The sequence below is a fragment of the Delphinapterus leucas genome, chromosome 20 (genome assembly GCF_059928025.1).
Source record: "Delphinapterus leucas isolate spDelLeu-1000000601 "Yukka" chromosome 20, BTC_Dleu_Yukka2, whole genome shotgun sequence".
In the NCBI taxonomy this organism is placed as follows: domain Eukaryota; kingdom Metazoa; phylum Chordata; class Mammalia; order Artiodactyla; family Monodontidae; genus Delphinapterus; species Delphinapterus leucas.
The window spans coordinates 47,234,238-47,253,267 of NC_143148.1; the positions used below are offsets into that span (position 1 = coordinate 47,234,238).

The 19,030-nt window shown below is 48.0% G+C and overlaps 1 protein-coding gene across 1 annotated transcript in view; it reads left to right on the top strand.

Annotated features, from left to right (window-relative positions):
• HYDIN (HYDIN axonemal central pair apparatus protein) overlaps positions 1-19,030 on the top strand; it is a 431,283-nt gene that overhangs the window by 345,787 nt on the left and 66,466 nt on the right. The window contains exons 45-54 of the mRNA XM_089902455.1: positions 561-702; positions 2,595-2,757; positions 5,143-5,772; positions 7,818-8,039; positions 9,927-10,135; positions 10,331-10,513; positions 11,350-11,469; positions 14,575-14,734; positions 14,839-15,011; positions 15,627-15,825. Of these exons, the coding sequence (XP_089758581.1) occupies positions 561-702; positions 2,595-2,757; positions 5,143-5,772; positions 7,818-8,039; positions 9,927-10,135; positions 10,331-10,513; positions 11,350-11,469; positions 14,575-14,734; positions 14,839-15,011; positions 15,627-15,825 (2,201 nt within the window). The remainder of the gene's footprint in view (positions 1-560; positions 703-2,594; positions 2,758-5,142; positions 5,773-7,817; positions 8,040-9,926; positions 10,136-10,330; positions 10,514-11,349; positions 11,470-14,574; positions 14,735-14,838; positions 15,012-15,626; positions 15,826-19,030) is intronic.

The window sequence follows — 19,030 nt, forward strand, 5'->3', positions numbered from 1 at the left end:
TTTCCTGTGGAGGCTCTAGGGGAGAATCCTTTCCCTTGCCTCTTCCAGCTTCTAGAGGCCGCCTGTATTTCTTGGCTCGTGGTCCCTGCCTCGCAGCTCTCTGACCCCTGCCTCCATCGTCACATCTGCTTCTCTCCCTCTGCTTCTTCGTCACATCTTCTTGGGCCTGACACTCCTGCCTCCCTCTAGTGGGCCTCTGTGATTGTATTGGGCCCTCTCAGATAATCCAGGATAATCTCCCCAACTCAAGGTCCTTAATATAATCACATCTGCAGAGTCCTTTCTGCCATGTAAGCTAGCACATTCACAGGTTCTGGGTATTAGGACGGGGCCCTCTTTGGGGCCTCTATTCAGCCTGCCACAGATGGAAACCAGTTTGGGAACTGTGTGAATGCAGGAAACCCCACCAGCGATTAGGAATGCCGCCTGTGGCACCAGCCACCTCTCACTGTCACACAGCCTCCGCAGCCTGTTTAGGCTGAGAGCTAAAGCACAGGGGAACCCTGCAGCCAAAGCTGCTGAGTGAGTTTTCCCCACCTTCCTGTTTGTTCCCCCGACAGAACACAAACGCAGGGAAGCGCTTCAGGGAGAGAAGGAGCGTCTGCAAAACATGGATGAGGAAGAATACGATGCCTTGACGGAGGAGGAGAAAATAGTGTTCAATCGAGAGGTTCAGCAGGCCCTCCGGGAGAGGAAGAGAAGGTCAGTGTCAGGGGCTTGTCAGAACAGAAGCGCAGCCCCGGGGAGCAACTTCCGTCAGGTACACGGCCCATCCCAGAGACCGTGGTCATCTGGGCTGGAGGAGCGGGGGAGCAGTGGCTACAGGAGACCCAGGAGGATGAATTGCTGAGAGCAGAGACACATATCTTACATATCCAGGGTGCTGGTTGCTGCAGCCTTGCCAGGTCTCCATCCTCCTCTCCTTCCTTCTTTCTTGGGGACAGCTGGGACTCAGGGAAAGGTTATGTAATTTGATGAGGGGAGGGGCTTCTGGCCCCTGTGCTGTCCTGGGGCTCCTGCTGGCTCCCCGTGACAACCGTGGCTCATCAACTTCTGTGCTCAGGTGTCCACAGCTGGTGACCCAGGGGACATTCTTGTGACATGGGCATGGTGGTTGCCCCTGCATAACTCAGCCATTTCTCCTCCTTCCCTGGCTACCATCTTGACCTTTCGTGGTGCTGTCCATTCGCTGAGGTCTGACCGCCTCTCTCACTTGATCCTCAGCCTGGGCAGTTCATCAGGGAGCCTGGGCAGTTCATCAGGGACCCTGGGCAGGCTCCCAAGCCAGTCCTCTCAGCCACCTTCTGTGCCTATCCCTGGGGACCACACAGGAACGACTGGATCCCCTCCACACCACCCAAGACACTTAGGCCACTATCTCAGGCCATCTCACATACAGGTGGGCAGCGAGAAATATGTCCTTTCTGCCCTCAGGTCTTCAAACATGCCAAGGGAGGGGGTTCTATTTCCTACCCCTCCTTAGGATTCCAAACATTGGAGGGGGAAGGCCAAGATGCTTGCCTACAATTTAACCCCCTTCTGTCCTCTCCCTCCACCTCCAGACTCCTCCCACTGGCCCCAAAAGAGTTTTCATGTCCTCTGCAGTATGCAGTACATATACCCTCATCTCTTCTCCTGCGTGGTCTACTGTAAATATGCCCAGTCCTCCAGAGGTATGCAAATCCCAGCTTTGGGATTTCAAAGGAGTCGCTTTTCTTTCTCATCCAGTTCATTACTTTCAGGCGTTCATCTCACAGTGGACTTAGGAAATGCAAATCTGATCCTCCAAGGTCAGCAGTGACTTGTTTGTATCTCACACACACACACACACACACACACACACACGAAGTAATGAAGTCATGATGAGTCAGCTTCAGTGGACAGAGAGCCACAGCAGCTGGGGACAACTAGGGATTCCCAGAGATGAAAATAGATGGATTTCATATCTTCAGAAATGCTATCCCCTCCACTCTTGTTTGTACTTGGTGCCCAGGCTTGGTGCCCTCTCTGCCATTAGCAGCAGGGCAAACACGTTTGAATCCATAGCTGGAAAGGGAAGAAAGAGAAGGAAAGAGAGGAATGTGGCCTTCAGCTCCAGCACCATGGCTCCGAGCTAGCCAGGGTGGGGACTGCTCTTAAAAACACCATTTCTTCTTATCTAAACCTACGACGTGAGTGTAGGAGGGAAGCTGGGCCTCATCTGTACTGATATCAGAAGGATCCTTGAAAGTAGCTTTTTAAAAGTGCTAACATCAAGCTTATTTCCAGCCTTTGCCTCACTCTCCTATGAAAGGAGTTTGGAATAGAAATACAGATTAGTTGAGGATTCCTCTTAGTTGAGCTTCAATTATCAGTTTTGCTGAATGACCATTCAAAGATAGACGTGAGCCGTCCTCTCCTCCTTTCTTTCCTTCTTTCCTTCTCTTCCCTCCCTTCCTTCTTCCTTCCTTCCTGTATACCCAGCTTTCTTTGTTCCTTCTTTTTATGCCCGAGAAAGCTCTGCCCCATGTCCTCCCACCACGTGATCCCAGGCAGGGGAGGGGCTCAGGCAGGAGGGCCTCTGGACTCTGTTTTCTCTGCCTGGCTTGATGAAGGGAGCTGGAGAGACTGGCAAAGGAGATGCAGGAAAAGAAGCTACAGCAGGAGCTTGAGCGGCAGAAGGAAGAAGATGAGCTAAAACGGAGGAACAAAAAGCCAAAGCAGGGACCCGTGAAGGAGGAGCAGCCCGTGAAGAAATCTCAGACACCAAGTCGGCAGGTAGCAGCCCTCCCTCGTCCCTCAGCAAAGGGCAGGCACAGAGGGGTCCACCACTGCACCCGGCCAGTCAGCCCAGCACGCTTCCCCTCCAAAGAACTGACCCGAGACTGTGTAGATGTTGTGGTGGTGCAGAGGTAGGAGGAGGGGGACCAACATTTGTTGATCACTGACTCTGCGTCCAGGGCTGTCTTATGCTTCGCCTAATCCTGCCCTTTTGTGTCCTGCTGTCCCTCGGAGGTTCATAGACATGAACCCCATCTGAGGTTGAACAGGATAAAGCCATACCGGTTGTGTGTGAGCACAGACCTGGCTCTTTCCACTGTCCCCTGCAGTCCCCTGGATGGTGCTAAATAGGCTAGTAGGAAAGAGTTGCCTCCAGTGAGCCACCAAGTCAGTGTGTTCAACCAAGGGCTGATCCTTGCCAACAGTCAAGGGAGATGCTCCAGCATAAGCTGTCCTTGCGTTTATCAGCCTGCCAAGCTCAGCTGTCACGTCTCTGCCCTCCGTGATACGGGAAGGGCAGAACGGCCAGAGCTGTGCCCAGGATGGCGCTGGTGGCCAAGGGGTGTGGCTAGCTGGTGTGCACAGCGGCCGTTCCAGCATCGGGAGTTCTGAGAGTGAAACTAAAGCCAGACTCCCAGACGAGGTGCAGACCGGTCCCAGGAGGTAGACATAAGGGCAAAGGACTCAGTGTCCAGGGATCCCCATCAGGTAGAGCTCAGGAAGGAGCAGGGTCTGAGTGCACAGAACTTCGGCACCAAAACAGGCACAAGAAACAAGCAGACCTGGAGTTCAGACTCCCGCAACCTTCCAGGTACAAGTCCTCCCCTCGGCAGGCCTATTCGTCCACGCAAAATCCACTTCTGCTTAGAACAGGGTGTCCAAACAGAACTCTCAGTGTCTTAGCAGTGACCTACAGATGGGGAATAATACAGTAGGCGCCAAGCCCCTCCCCTCCGTACACAACGAAGGTGAGACACCCCCGCCGGCAGACAGCCTTGCCAGCGGTTCTCTCAAGGCTGTAGAGAGGGCCAAGTGGAGGAGGAGTTGATGCAGTGCGGTGAGGTGAGTAGCCAACCTGGGCCGCTGCCTCCAAGCCTGAACTTAGGCAGGAACAGAGCTGTCACTGGGCTGTACTGCAGACAGTGATCCTTAGACTGAACTGGACTTTATGTCCTCAAAGAATGACCCAAAAGCCTGTGAAGCCTCCCAGAGGAGTTCATTGGAGAAGAGAAAATCAGAGCCCACAAAGCAGGTTTAAAAGGGCAGTAAGAAAGAGAATAAGGTTCGTTTCTCTATGCCAGCTTCATTATATAAATGCAGGTTTGTTTAAAAGGCTGGAGTGCAGCCAGATTCTAAACCCTCATCTGTTCCCAACAATACTGATTCTATACATAACCTGTATAATTTTATAACTTGACATTAAGAGACCCTTTACTCTGTGGCAGACACTATTATAAGCTTTTTTAAAATTATTTTTACTGGAGTATAGTTGCTTTACAATGTTGTGTTAGCTTCTACTGCACAGCAAAACGAATCAGCCGTGCATATACATATATCCCTTCCCTTTGGGATTTCCATCCCATTTAGGACACCACAGTGCATAAGTAGAGCTCCCAGTGCTATACCATATATTCCCATCAGTTGTCTATTTTATACATAGTATCAACAGCGTATATGTGTCAATTAGAGAGAGTCATACAGAGTGAAGTAAGTCAAAAAGAGAAAAACAAATATCATATATTAACATATATATGTGAATTTAGAAAAATGGTACAGATGACCTTATTTACCAAGCAGACATAGAGACACTGGCGTAGAGAACAAATGTATGGATACCAAGGGGGAGAGGGGTGGGGTGGGAGGAATTGGGATTGACGCTATTATAAGCTTTTTACATGTATTCACGCATTTAATCTTCAGTAGTCCTCTGAGGTACTTATTAATATTACTATCAACATTATACGGATAGGACAGAGATGTGAATTGCTCACCCAAGATCACACAGCTAGCAGGCGGTGCGACCAGGATTGGACCTCTACGCTCTGGCCTCTCCCAAAGAGAGGATCATTTTGGGGATCCTTTCCCGCTGATCCTTCAAAACAGCAGCTCTCAACCACAAGTGCACATCACAGTTGCTGTGCACCTTTTACCAAGTGCATAATGCCAGACCCCAGCCAGCTGTATGACAAGGAAGGACCACAGAGCGGATATTTTGAGAAAGGCCCCCAGGCGATTCTTAGGCACAGCCCTGGTGTGAATACGAGGTGCCTGGAATTGTATGAGGCCTTCTTACAAAACTAAACACCCTCTTGCTCTTCTTTATGCGATTTGCTCTCCCTTAAAGAACTCTTTTAAGAATAATTTATGTGTTTTGCCTCCTAGATTCTTACTTTTCCCAAACTAGAGCTGAAGAATGACGCAATAGAAAGAAAAGTCTCTGTTAGGGAGCAGGTGACTGCGGACAAGGAAGAATTGAACAAGAAGAAGAAGAACCAGCTGTCAGATATCAACATGCTTGGGTTTCCTCTTGCCCAGGAACAAGAGGACGGCGAAGGGGACTTCCCGAAGGACACTGACAAGCACATGGCCCAGAAGTTTAAGACCTATGAGTTGTCTCTGAAGGATATCCAGAACATCCTCACGTACTGGGACCGGAAGGAAGGAGTTCTGCTGCATCATACCGCGGCCGAGGATGCGAGCCATGAGGACGGAACCGACCAGCGCCAGGTTCCGTCGTCGGGTGGGCGCCGAGGCCGCAAGGACCGGGAGAGGGAGCGCGCGGAGAGGGAGCGTGTGGAGAGGGAGCGCCTGGAGCGGGCGAGGGCCGAGAGGGAGCGGCTAGAGAAGCTCCGCACGCAGGAGGAGCGCAGCGACGGGGGCGAGGGCAAGGAGGAGGACCACGAAGGGAAGAAGGATCTCGGTGTGCCCTTCATAAACATCCAGATGCCCGACTCCGAAGGCTCGAGCTGGAAGCAGGCCCTGGAGAATGACAGGCTTCCCAAAGCGGAGCAGGTACAGGCTCTTCTCCAGGATGGGAGCCAGGGAGCTGTGCGGTGCTAATCCTCGTAAAAGTGTTGCTTTCAACACAAAATCCATATCCCCTTTATTCCATTAATCTCTGATGCCCCTTTGGATATAAGACAGTAATACCTAAAAGGACCTTTTTCTGTGTGGTGAAACATCCATAGAGAGTTCCACAGATCTCAACTATTCCATCTAACCTCGTAAAAAGCCACCTGTAACGTTGATTTTTAACATTGACAATCCTGTGTTAGGGGTTGGCAAGGCAGGTATACTTTGGGGTGACGCAAGTGGCTCAACTATTCTAAAATTTCTTTCCCACAGGCTTCCCCCAGTGACAGAAATTATACTACCAGACAGCTTTTTGTTGCTAGAAACAAAACCATTGCATATCTAGAAGCCCCTTTGGCAGTGGTTTGGAGGGGATGATTATGATAGCCTTTTGTCCAGGGACAGACTTTTTCTGTGAAACGCCAGAGAGCAAATATTTGAGGCCGCAGGTCATACAGTCTCTGTCTTGACCCCCAACAATATGTAAATGAATGGGCGTGACTCTGTTCCAATACAACTTGATTTACAAAAGCAGGTCGCAAGTGAGATTTCACCAGAGGGCCACAGTTTGCCCACCTCTAGTTTAGTTTTTTTGTTTTTGTTTTTGTTTTTAATAAATTTTTTTTGGCTGTGTTGGGTCTTCATTGTGGTGCGCGGGCCTCTCATTGCGGTGGCTTCTCTTATTGCGGAGTACGGGCTCTAGGCACGTGGGCTTCGGTAGCTGTGGCACACAGGCTCAGTAGTTGTGGCTTGCGGGCGCTAGAGTGCAGGCTCTGTAGTTGCGGCACACAGGCGTCGTTGCTCCGCAGCATGTGAGATCTTCCCAGACCAGGGCTCGAACCCGTGTCCCCTGCATTGGCAGGTGGATTCTTAACCACTGCGCCACCAGGGAAGTCCCTCTGGTTTAGTTTTTATCAGAAACTAGATGCAACCTTAAAAGGTAGGGAGTGGAGCCAGAGAGGAGTCCTAGGTCAGACTGTAGCTTAAAGAACTCCCTGCCTCTGTTAATTTACTAAGTGGTACAAATTATTCATCCCTTTCCTCACAGACGTTCTAAATCCTGGGAGTTAACTCTAGCTACATGTTAGTCAGGAAGTGTCTTCTGCTGTCTGACCCAGAGAATTAGAAACACAAGATTACATGAAGGTAGTTACTTGCTAGGCCTAATAGCCCATTTAGTCCATAGAATGGGCACTCAGATGGCCTAACTGTTGTGATGACAACAATTAATCAGGGGATAGCATCCTTATTCGCAGGGTTTTACAAGCTGAGAAGGAAGTTACTACTAGATTTTCAAGCCATCTGCTCTGGAGAATGCTCTCATTTATCATATATCAGAGTAGAATAGGAAAATGCTATAGGGATAAGTTGTCTCTCTCTTAAGTCTCTTTTTTTACTTTTCTCTTCATTTCCATCTTTTAACCCATTCCCAGAACCTTTGGTGGGTTTTTTTTTTCTTCTTTTCTGTATATGACCTGCTCCAGCCCTAACTCTCTTTCACCTTTGGAAAGAAAGAACACTTAAAGGTAAAAGAAAAAGTAACAGGAGATCTGAAAATAAATGAAACGACTCTATGCTATAGACATCAGAACCTTAGGAGCTGGTCTCTTTAAACGGAGATTGTTTTTGAGTACCTACTGTGTGCTAGGCCGTGTGCTATATCGCCCTGGTTCCGGTCCTAATGGGCTTTACAGTCCAGTTGCAAAGACAGACAGTTAAAATAAAATGACAAGGGTTATGATAAGAGAGGGAGCCCGCAGCCCACAGCAAGAGCCCCAGCCGGGTCTGGGGGCGTGGGGATCTGGAAGGACCTGCAGAGCTGTGTCAGAGACCCTTTACATGCTGTCCCTGACCCAAGCCCATCTCAGGGCATCAGGAAGTTGACAGAAAGGAGGGAGAGTCTGAGCGTCCTGTGCTCACTCAGGGAGGCAGTTAGGGGTAGCCCACCCTCTGCACAGGAAATTAATCTTGGGCTTTTCCTTTAGATCCTAGACCTCTTGGGCCTGGGGTCCTCTGGACCACCCATCCCGCCGCCTACCTTATTCTCACTCATCTCCTACCCTGTGAAGCGGCTGCCTTTGGCCATGTCAGAAATCCTGGAGCATTTCATGTTTGTAACTCTACCGTCCAAAGAGCTCTCCCTGATGGAGGAGAAAAGAGAAGTGGAAGCAGAAGCAGAGCTTTCAGCCACCCCAGGCTCCTCAAAGGTAAAGGGAGCAGCTTGTCCTCCTGATCTTGGCGGGAGTTCAGTCGGGCCTTCCACGTGGCCAGAAAAAGCAGTGCTGGGTGTCGTGCTCACTGGGGTGTTTCCCTCTACTCTCTGGGGATTCTGCCTGAGCCTCCCTAAGCTGCACCTTCCCCAGGTCTGACTCTTCCTACTCCCCTAAGAGACTGAAAATGACCGTTTCTTACCTTCCAACCTTTGCAATTCCTGTGGATGGTTTAGGGAACTTGCCGAATCACTCTGCAGCTCATCTGCAAGAAAAAGTAAGCAGCAAAACTATCTCTTTTAAAGAGATATCAGAATGTATTGTGAATCCAAGGTAATTTACACAGTGCATAAGAATACAAGAATCAACAGATACAAGTTAAGGCAACACGCACCATTAGAGAAAGGACAGATAATTAAAGAAATTATATGGGGAAGATTGGATATTTTGGATAAAGTTGCTTTTTAATCTCCTTGCCTGACACAATACAGTAAGATTAATTCCACCTGGATTAAAAATATAAGCGATCAAAATGAAATCATGTAAAAGTAGAAAATATATATTACATATACAATTAGTGGAATAAATCACAAAGCAAAAATAGATTTGACCGATAATATGCAGAATGCGTGGATATTAAAAATTATGGAGGGGCTTTTTATTCCCAGAGGAGTATGGGGGCCCAAAATTTGAATCTCCCCACACAGCCTCCTTCGTATAAACCATGCATGTCAGCAAAAAACAAATAAAATCAGCAGCAAATAAAGTCACCTGTAGCCCCTGCCTACAGCTCAGTTAGGTAACAGAGAGCCCCAAACTTCAGTTTAATAAGTAAGTCGGAAATCAACATCTGAGGTCCCAGCATTGGTGGGCAGGCCTTACTTGAGCAGAGTCCAATAAAAAAGATAAAGAAGAAAATATTGCCACCATCAGAGGTGACTATTACACCAACCTCTTTTCTGAAAACTGACCACTAAGAGGAAAGAGTTTAGCATTCTTTAACTTACGGTTTTAGGAGGAACTCTAGTTCATCTCCAACTGATGAAGGAAAGCGCTTCTTTCTGGAAGAATGGCAGCTAAAGTTACAGGAGGAATGGTAGAATTTTAAAAGTACTGGTGTACCCAAGGACATAATTGATTAAGGAGCGCCAGTGGATACCCACAGTGCTGGTTTGTCAGGGAAGAAGACTCTCACTCTGAGCCAGAGCATCACCCCACAGGTGACCGGCTGGTTGCAAAGGGGAAGGTCCACTTTGCCATGGCCAAGATCTGGCGGGCACCGCTGCAGCCATACAGACACACTTTGCATCTATAATCAGGGGTCAGCCTGACATTATTTGTCTCCCATCGTGATGGAGTGTGGTGTACATACACAGCATCATCTCTGAATCTAATCAAGCTTTTAGATCTAATTTTCAGTTTACATGAAATGCGAGAAATAAAGGAATAAGTTAAATGACACTCTGAGAATAGTTAGGAAATTTGCAGGCTATGGAATATTCTGTAAGAATACAGATCTGGTCTCTGCCAAAAGTCAGTGTGATTGGGAGGGAGGGAGGGGTCTAGATTAAAAGATATTAAGGAAACGCAACAACAAAATGCAATATAGGAACATACTCCCTGCCAGCTTCAAGCGTTCTCTGGAGTTTTGGCCTCCTCCTCAGGGAATGAGGTGCCAAGGAAAGCACTAGACTCTCTCCACTCTACCTCTTCCCTTGTACCCTAGTGTCATAGGCTGGGCCCTGCTGCTCTAGGCAGCCTCCAGCCTCCTGAACCTGCAGCGCGGTCACCGCAGACTGCAGGCATATGGCATGGGCGTCTCTGTCTCCTGCTCCTGTGTTCATAAGATGAATGTTTAAGACCCGGTGCTCATTTTTAATTAAGACCCAGGAGGAGCAGACCACCTCATCTAAGGGGAGCAGACAGAAAACTAAAGAAAAAACAGATCAGACCCGCGAGACTCAGAAGGAGAAACGTCGCATGGCCTCCAACAGGAAGGGCCTTTCTGGGGGAACCTCTGGAACCATTGCTCCCCTGTCGGACGTAGAGCAGAACAACTTCTCTGGGCAGCATTCACAGGAGAAATTCCCCAGGTGGGCCTCGGAGCAGCCCAGGGAGGGGAAGGCTGAAGCCCCAGATGGAGGGTGTGGCTGTCACAGCACCAGATGGGAACAGGGCGGTCATGCCTATAGCCCCAGCAGGACCAGACTCCTCCCAGGCACCAATCCCGTCTTCTCTTGGCCCGAAGGAAGCGTTCTCACTTTAAAAGCCTGTGTGGTCATTTTCAGGCTGAACCATTTCCGGTGGATCGTACCAGCCAATGGTGAGGTGACATTGCGAGTGCACTTCTCTTCCAATGATCTTGGGATCTTTGACCAAACGTTTAACTTTGAGATCCTTGGAACTCACCGCCAATACCAGCTTTATTGCCGAGGTGTCTGCACTTACCCATACATTTGCCAAGACCCAAAGTAAGTGTACTTTGTTTTGAAAAGAAGAGGTTGACAGATACATTTTCGTTTTCCCCCATGGTGCCCTGAACCAGGTGGCTTTTAATACAAATGTGGAACTGGGACAGCATCTCAGGCCCTCTTGTACTGGGCTCCAAAGTCTTGGACATTGACTAAGTCACAGGAATGATATGGTACCATGAGACTGAAATAAAGAGAAAGTTAATAGGAGTGAAGAGGGGGGGAAAAGTCTTCCTGTGACAAGTTAGTTTGCTTATTTAACTATATAGCAAATGTAAACAGATTTTATGTTTACTGTAGGACTTTTTATCCTGTAATATCCATATATGTGTGAATCTCCACAGGCAGGAGATTTTTCCCTGAGCTACCAAACACTGAGTCCCTTACGCACCACATAAAGGCACCTGACTGAGCAAGCTAGTGGGGCCTTTTATAGCTTGTCCACCGAGAGGAGCTTTTTTGCAGTTCTCGCCAAGGGACCACGCTGGACAGCGAATTCAGAAGCTGGTTAAGATCCACCAGAACTAGCTTTCCATAGGGTTTCTCAGGACTTTTTCTAGCTGGGCGCACTAGAGCAGGAAATCCAGCTCACCCATCATCAGTGGTGAAAGACGCCACTGGGAATCTTTTTTCTCAAGTTCAAACTGTACTGTCTTCACTCGGGCTTGGGGATGGGAGGGTACAGGAATAAAGGCTCAATAAATGTCCTCAAATTAAGAGTCGTTCTGTCTCCAGACACCTGGACCCTTTGCTGGACAAAGAGTGTTGGGTTCATGTGTACATTATGTGGAGGCAATTCACACAGCTCTCCTCTCCTCTTCCTCCCCTGTGTTCAGAGTGGTCTTCCCTCAGCAGAAGAGGGACATGAAGGCGAATGAGGTCATCTTTAAGAAGTATATTGTGAGCCTGGAGAGGTTTTACTTCGGGCCACTGCTTTGTGGAAAACCAAGAGATAAGTAAGTGTTCCATTATTTCAAAGCAGATTTCAGACCCCTGGGTTGGACTCATGAATAGTACAAGCAGGGTTCCTATGGAGACGTAGCTTTTACTAACATTGCCTCAGTTAGCCCAGAACCACAAATCAGGAGAACTGGGTTCTTGTGCCCCAAGTTTCTGCTAAGGTCCCAAATGAATGGGGGTGCCATTTTCCCAGATGGGAAAGCTGGAAGAAGACCAGGTTTTGGTAGGGGAAGGTAGGGTCAAGTGTGCACTTTGGGATATGTTAAGTTTGAGATGCTTGGGAGATACAGCCAGTAGCCACGTAAAGCAGGGCATAGTCTATACGGTTTTGGTTCTCAGAGGAGAGTCTATCTTCAAGACAACAAAAGCCACAGGTGTGGATGAGATCACCTAAGATGAGAGGACATAGTAAGGAGAGAAGGACCATGGTTGGAGCCTCAAAGGACTCCACCACTCACAAGAGGAGAGGCCAGCAAAGAAGATAAGAAAGAGGGCCAGAGCTATTGGTGGAAACCAAGAAAGGGTGGTGTCATGGAGCCATGAGAAGAGAGTGTGGTCAGCTATGTTGATTGCGGCAGAGAGGGCGGAAAGATGAGAACATCAGCGTCCACAGGGTTCAACAACATGGAAGTCATAGGAGGCTCAGCAAGAGCCCTTTGCGGGGGATTTCTGAGGATGAAGCCCAGGTAACGTGAGTTGAGGAGTCAGTGGGAGGTGAGAGAATGGAGACATAGTGTGGAGATAGCTCTTTGGGAAAGCTTGGCTGTGAAGGGAGATGGAGGGAGTTGAGGATGGGAGGGAGACGTGGAGTGCAGGGAAGGCTGTTCGTTCGCTCTTGTTCTTACGATGTTTGGATGTCAAGGGGAAGTAGCAAGGAAGAGGCTAGAGTTTCCAGAGCACGTAAGGGCCAACAGTGGTGCAGCTCCCTGAAACAACACAACGAGATGTGGAGATGATGGCCTTTGCCAGGAAGAGGGACCATCATCTCATGCTAGGTTGGAGGGAGGTGAGACGGCTTCAGGTGCAGGTAGGTTTACAGATTTGGCTGGCATGGTGAGGAGGTTCCCATGGAACTGTTTTCTCCATGATGAATGATGTGAGGTCATCCCTAACAGTGAGGCAAGTGGAAGGAAGTTTAAAATGTTGAGAAAATGGAGAAGGTATGAAACAGGTTTTGTGCAAAGTGGGAGAGGGAGAATATTAGAGAAATAGATTAAGATTATCAGGTAGAACCGGGGGCCCAGGTAAGGACCAGAAATATTTAGTAATACGAGTTTTTTCAGTTATATATAAGTTTTTTAGTGTATAGGCAGGGAGGTGAGACTAAAAATAGAACCAGGGTCTCAACTATGTCTTAATCCAGCCTAGCATTTATTGTGATAAGTAGAGAATGATTATTTCTATGCCTACTTGGTGAAACTAATGAGCCAACTTAGTTCTCCATTCCCTTCATAACCACCAGTTTATTTCCTAAGGTGCTGAACTAGTAAATGAAGGTGAGGGGTGTTGACTGTTGATGGAGAGGATCTTCAAAGCCCAGTAGAAGGACTTAGGCGAGAGAAGGAGTGGGAGTCAGGTTGATGGACATGATGTACAGAGCAGCCTGGAGGTCGGATTCAGGGAAATGATGGCCATTCAGAGAGGCATGTATTCAGAGCTGCACTGGAATTAACCAGGATATGGGGCCAGACAGCGGGGATCCAGGAGGGCAATTACAGTGGTCCAGAAACAAGTATTATTCATCTATTCTTTTTTTTTTTCTTTTTCTTTTTTTGGCTGCGTTGAGTCTTCGTTTCTGCGTGTGGGCTTTCTCTAGTTGCAGCGAGCAGGGGCTACTTTTCATTGCAGTGCGCGGGCTTCTCATTGTGGTGACTTCTCTTGTTGCGGAGCACAGGCTCTAGGCACGTGGGCTTCAGTAGTTGCGGCACGCAGGCTCAGTAGTTGTGGCTCGTGGGCTCTAGAGCACAGGCTCAGTAGTTGTGGCGCACGGGCTTAGTTGCTCCGCGGCATGTGGGATCTTCCCGGACCAGGGTTCCAACCCGTGTCTCCTGCGTTGGCAGGTGGATTCTCAACCACTATGCCACCAGGGAAGCCCTCTCCATCTATTCTTTTAAGTCTTACTGAGCCTCAATGTCCTCATCTGCAAAGTGGGAAAATAATAGCACCTACTGCACAGTTTTGGGAAGACTGAACTGGTTAGTACATATGGAACTTGAAGCAGAGTGTTCAGTGGTGGTGATTACCAGCGAGGTGTGGAGGCCACCACCACTCTGGCTGTTACACAGACAGTGCTCTGTCTCTCGGACTTTGATTTAGTCTCTGCAATGCCCTCTCCTTCCTTCCTCCATCTTAGCCTGTCCAGAGAGCTTTTCAGACTGTTGCTGGGCACCAGTGGGTACTATGGTGCCCTGCTTTCCTGACCTGTGCTATGACCTCCTATGATGTGTGTGTTCATTAATCTTCCTTGTGCCTTCTGTGGCTCCTTTCCTGTTTGGTTCCATTAACTGGGCAGCTCCCAATGCTTAAAGTGCTCCACTCCATGGATCTCTCCCTAAGGCACTAAGGGAACAGAAACAACCTTGTAACAGTGAACAGTTACAATCCGTGTCAGAACAGTAGCATCCCGCGCAGGTGTAGAAGAAGGTGGTAAATGAAGTCATCTCTAAGACAGATATGAAATAACACGTTACTCAGATTATCATCTCTCCTGGAAGTATAAGCACTGGGAAGGAGAGAGCTACAGATTTTTCAGTCAGAAATCTTTGCAATAGTAATAACTACCATTTATTGGGTATTTGATATCTGCAGCTGTCCTCAGAGCATTAGGTGCACTATTTCATTTAATAGTCATGGAAATCCTAAGGGATATTATCATCCCATCTTAGAGATGAGGAGACCAAGGCTTGGGATGGGAGCGGGGGCTGGTCACATCACAGCTCTAAGTCTTCACAACTACAAAGCTTGTGTTCCTAGCCTCCATGACACTGCCTCTGTGTAGCCACATCATCCTTTGAAATTGCCTTACGCCTCACAGTCTCCTTTTCCACCTGAATTCTCAGCCAATCCTCACATCCACATCCCTAATTTTTGTTTGTTTCCAGGTACAAGTCATCCTTGTTCCCAGAAAACATGGAGACACTGACAATCCTCAACAGTTCCCCAATGGTCGTGGAGGTGTCCTTCTGTTTTCAGAACGATGTCAAAGCAAACACCTACTTCCTGGAGCCTGTCAACATGATTCTGAAACCCAGTGAGAAGCAGGTACAGTCACATGGATACAAGTCTACCAGGGCAAGGCTTTCTTGGGAAATTTGAGGCCTTGGTATCCTCGGTGTAAACGTACTTTGTTTGGACTCTCCCATTAGAAGCTGAACGTTTGGGCCTACCCTACCGCAGTTGGTGTCTTTGAAGACAGCATTGTCTGCTGCATCAAGGAGAACCCCAAGCCAGCCGTCTTCAAATTAAGCTGCCAGGGGGTCCGCCCAGAACTGGAGCTGGACCCCAGACAATTGCATTTTGACCGGCTCTTGCTGCACAGGTCAGAGTTCTGGGTGATACCAGGACCGGAATGACGTTTAAAGAACTTTTAGTTCTAAGGTGACCAGCTCATCCTGATTTGCTCGGGACTTGCCTGGTTTTAGTATTTGAAGTCCTGCATCCTGGGAGACTTCTGGTCCCGTGCAAATCAGAATAGCTAGTAACCCTCTGAGTTCACAGGTTGTCACCTTGGGTTCAGTGAACGGACTTCAAAATGGTTAAGGACTCCCCTAAGATCCAAGTGTGTGCATATGTGAATTTTTCTCAGAAGAAGGACTACCTTTTCCCAGATTTTCAGTCCATTACCCTAAAAGGTTAAGAATCTTGGTTCTAGAAATTAGAGGACAAACACAGAACACTAGACCAAACCTAGAACTTACATAGTCATTCACGGGAATTGTATTACTCTAAATAGAGAATGTTTATTTCTGAGGAAGCTGGGAGAGAATATCGATCACGTATCCTGCATTCCTTGACCATCACAGGTAGGCCCCACTCCCTGATAAATACTTATTAGCGAACTAGCAGTAATAGAATAACCAGACGTGCTTTTTCTGACCTGCCATGATAAATCAAAATCATTTGAAACTGGCAAAATTTCTCTTGGTCTCTGCAGGAAAGACTTCAAGGTAGTTCTTCTCCGCAACATCACACTACTTCCCCTGGCCTGGAGGATCACCAGCCTGGAGCACCTGGGCGAAGACTTCACCGTGTCCACGATGCAGGGGACCATAGCCCCCAAGGCTGAGCATAGCCTACAAGTGCGCTTCCAACCCTCCAAACCCATCAACATCAAGAAGGCGATTCGGTTGGAGGTAAGGCTTCATACGTCTTCAGACTTGGTCACCAAAGTATGTACACACTGGGTTCCCTGACACACACACACCGACACACATACCCAGCAAGCCAGGTCTCCGTGTTACACGCTCCCATCTGATCCCCGTTTGACACCCCCCAGCCCACAACATCCTGCTCTGCTTACAACTGTAAGCTCCATAAAGGCAGTCTTGTTCATGGCTGATTTCCCAGTGGCAAGAACGGGGCACTCAATCAGTGCAGAGTGGATGAATGAGTAAATGAATGAATGAACGGTGTTACTATTCCTCGAGACGCATTAGATTTCTGATTTAAGACCCCCAAACCCAGTCACCCCTCAGAGTCCTAACTCAGTAAACATCAGCCTCCACCCAGCTGCTCCCAGCAGACACCCAGGAGTCATCCTTGATTCCTCCGTTTTCCTGTTGGCCTCCCCCTCCATCCCAGTCCTCCAACAAGTCTTGTCAGCTCTGTCTCCCAGTGTATCTCCTGCCCATGCCCTTCCCTGTCTGCACTGCCACCACCACCCTCATGCAGGCCACTTGCTGTGTCGCTCACCTGGACTTCCGCAGAGGCTTCCTAGCCGGCTTGCCTCTTCCCACTCCCCGCGGGTGTCCAGAGGGATCTTTACAACGTCCGTCAAATCAGGTCACTCCTTCCTAAAGCACTAGGCTGTCTTCCCATTGTACTAAGAATAAAGCCCAGGGTCCTCACCTACTTCTGAGTACCTGCCTGCCTCTGTATCCACATCAGGTTTTTCCTGCCTCAGCGCCCTGGCATTGCAGCACCCCTGCCAGGAGTGTTGTCCCTATGCTCTGTGGGGATTGGCTTCTGCCTTAGGGTCTGCTCAACAGCACTGCCTCAGCTGGCTTTTCCTAATCATCCCACTGAGGAAACCTCATTATGTGCAATCGCTCACCCTATCTTCTGTCCTCCAGAGCACCCACCCCATTCGGACATTATCCTGTTTCTTTCTTTACTTCCTTATGTGAGCTCCACTGGAGCAAGGTCTTGCCTGAATTGCTCATCATCTGTATTAGTTTCCTAGGGCTGCTGTAACAAAGGACCGCAAATGAGTGGCTTGAAACAACAGGCATTTATTCTCTCACAGTTCTGGAGGCCAGAAATTCAAAGTCAAGGTATCTGCAAGGCCATGCTCCCTCTAAAGGCTCTAGAGAATAACCCTTCCTTGCCTCTTCCAGTGTCTGGTGGCTCCAGTTGTTCCTTGGCTTGTGGCTGCATCACTCCAATCTCTGCCTCAGTCTTTGCATGGCCTTTCCCTCTGTCTGTGTCTTCTCCTCTTCTGTCTCTTATAAGAACACTGTCATTGAATTTAGGGCCCACCTGGATAATCCAAGATGATCTCGTCTAGAGATCTTTAACTTAATCACATCTGCAAAGACTCTTTTTCCAAATGAAGTCACATTCACAGGTTCCAGGGGTTAAGACATGGACATACCTTTTGGAGGCCATCATTCAACTCACTACCCTATCATATTCCCAGTGTCTAGCACAGGCCTGGATGTCAAAGGCACTCAGTAAAATCTGTTGAATGAATGAACGAGTGAATGAATGAATGTCACTGACTCTTGATGGCTGAGCTGATAATGCAACAAGCAAGAAGTCACCCAAGCTTCTCTTTGAATACCCCCAGGGATAGAAGACTTACCAAGTATCTCCAAGTAGCCTGATCTTCCTTTGAACATGTCTGACTGTTAATGCCTTGTTCGGTTGCACTCAGATTTCTCCCTGTAATTTACACACATTAATCCTGTTTCTACTTTTTGGGGCCAGTCAATGGATCTAATTAATCTGTCTTATCACCTACCCCTGACAGCCCTTCATATAGCTAAAAACAGATACTGATAGATTCATTCAATCCGCAAATGTATATGAATCCCAGAGGTGACAGTCAGCATTTTTAACACGTCTCTACACAGACAGGGGTCTCTGCACAATGAATGCAGGCCACACAGCAGGTGTAGGGTCCCAGCTGTGCCACCTTCATCCTTTAGTTAATGGATCATGGGGCTCCCAGGGCTTCCCATGGTGAAGTGTGAGGGTGCAGGAGGCAAGCATCAAGGGGACACTTGGAGAAGTCATCATGACAGCTGTTTATCAACTGGTATGGAAACATTTGTGTAATTTAACAACTGACGTCACATTCCCGTATGTTCCAACCAAAGCAGACATAGTGGATCTCCCCTCAGGCCCCCAAAGTGGTCTAAGGCTTCCCTTCCCCAGGTTACATTCCTTCAACATCTACACGAGGAAATGCCTTGCTTTCTGGTCCCTTTGAAAAGCGCTCTGGTGAACTCTAATTGATTTTTGCACCTCTTAAATTTTCCTTCTTATTTTCCTCAATTACAAAATTTAATTGCCTCCCACTCCCAAGCAGGGAAGCAAAGGAAATAGAATGCTCTGGGTACTTGGTATCTATCAGTAGAAAAGAACTATATAAATTCTGGATCTGATAAACCAAGTTCTTTGTCTTATTTTTCCCTCCTGCTGCCAGCCCTTCTTGTCATCTCTGTCAGAGTTTGAGCATCAAAAGAAAGAAGGTAAACTTAAACAGTCAGATTTGCTCTGTGAAGCACTGGCAAAATGCTTGATGGAAGATAAGATGGAAACTCTGCATTAAAACGTTTTTGGTGACAGCTACAGATTTCCCCGTTGGCACCTAAAACACAAGCAATGGGGAGCTGGTGACTTAGTTGCTTAGTTTTTCAAATTGAGGCTTCAGCAGAGAGGCAGGTGGTGTCCAGGCGGATGCAGGAGGGCCACACCCACTGCCCAGTGGCTCTTCCCCTTAACACACAGACCCTTTATTGCCCATCATTAGTCTCAAGAGTCAACAGTTGGATCCAGCTGAGAGCTGATACCAGTTCAGACGTTCTTCAGGACAGTGAGGGAGGTGCTACCACCAGGGGTGACAGCAGAAGGGACAGGGAGGCGATGGAGGCTAGGAGTCTTGCTTTTTTTTCACATTTCCAATAGTAATGATGTTCGTTTTTTTTTAAATCTGAAATTTCCAAAAGAGAAACATTAAACGCTTATTTTGTATGAAAAATCTAGCACTTATTTTATATGAAAAATCTGACTCATAGGTTGAATCAGAGACAGAGAACAGAACGGTTCAGATTTATAAAATTAGTAAACAAGGATAACTTAGAATGTAAATGTTTTTCATTTCAACTGTCAGAA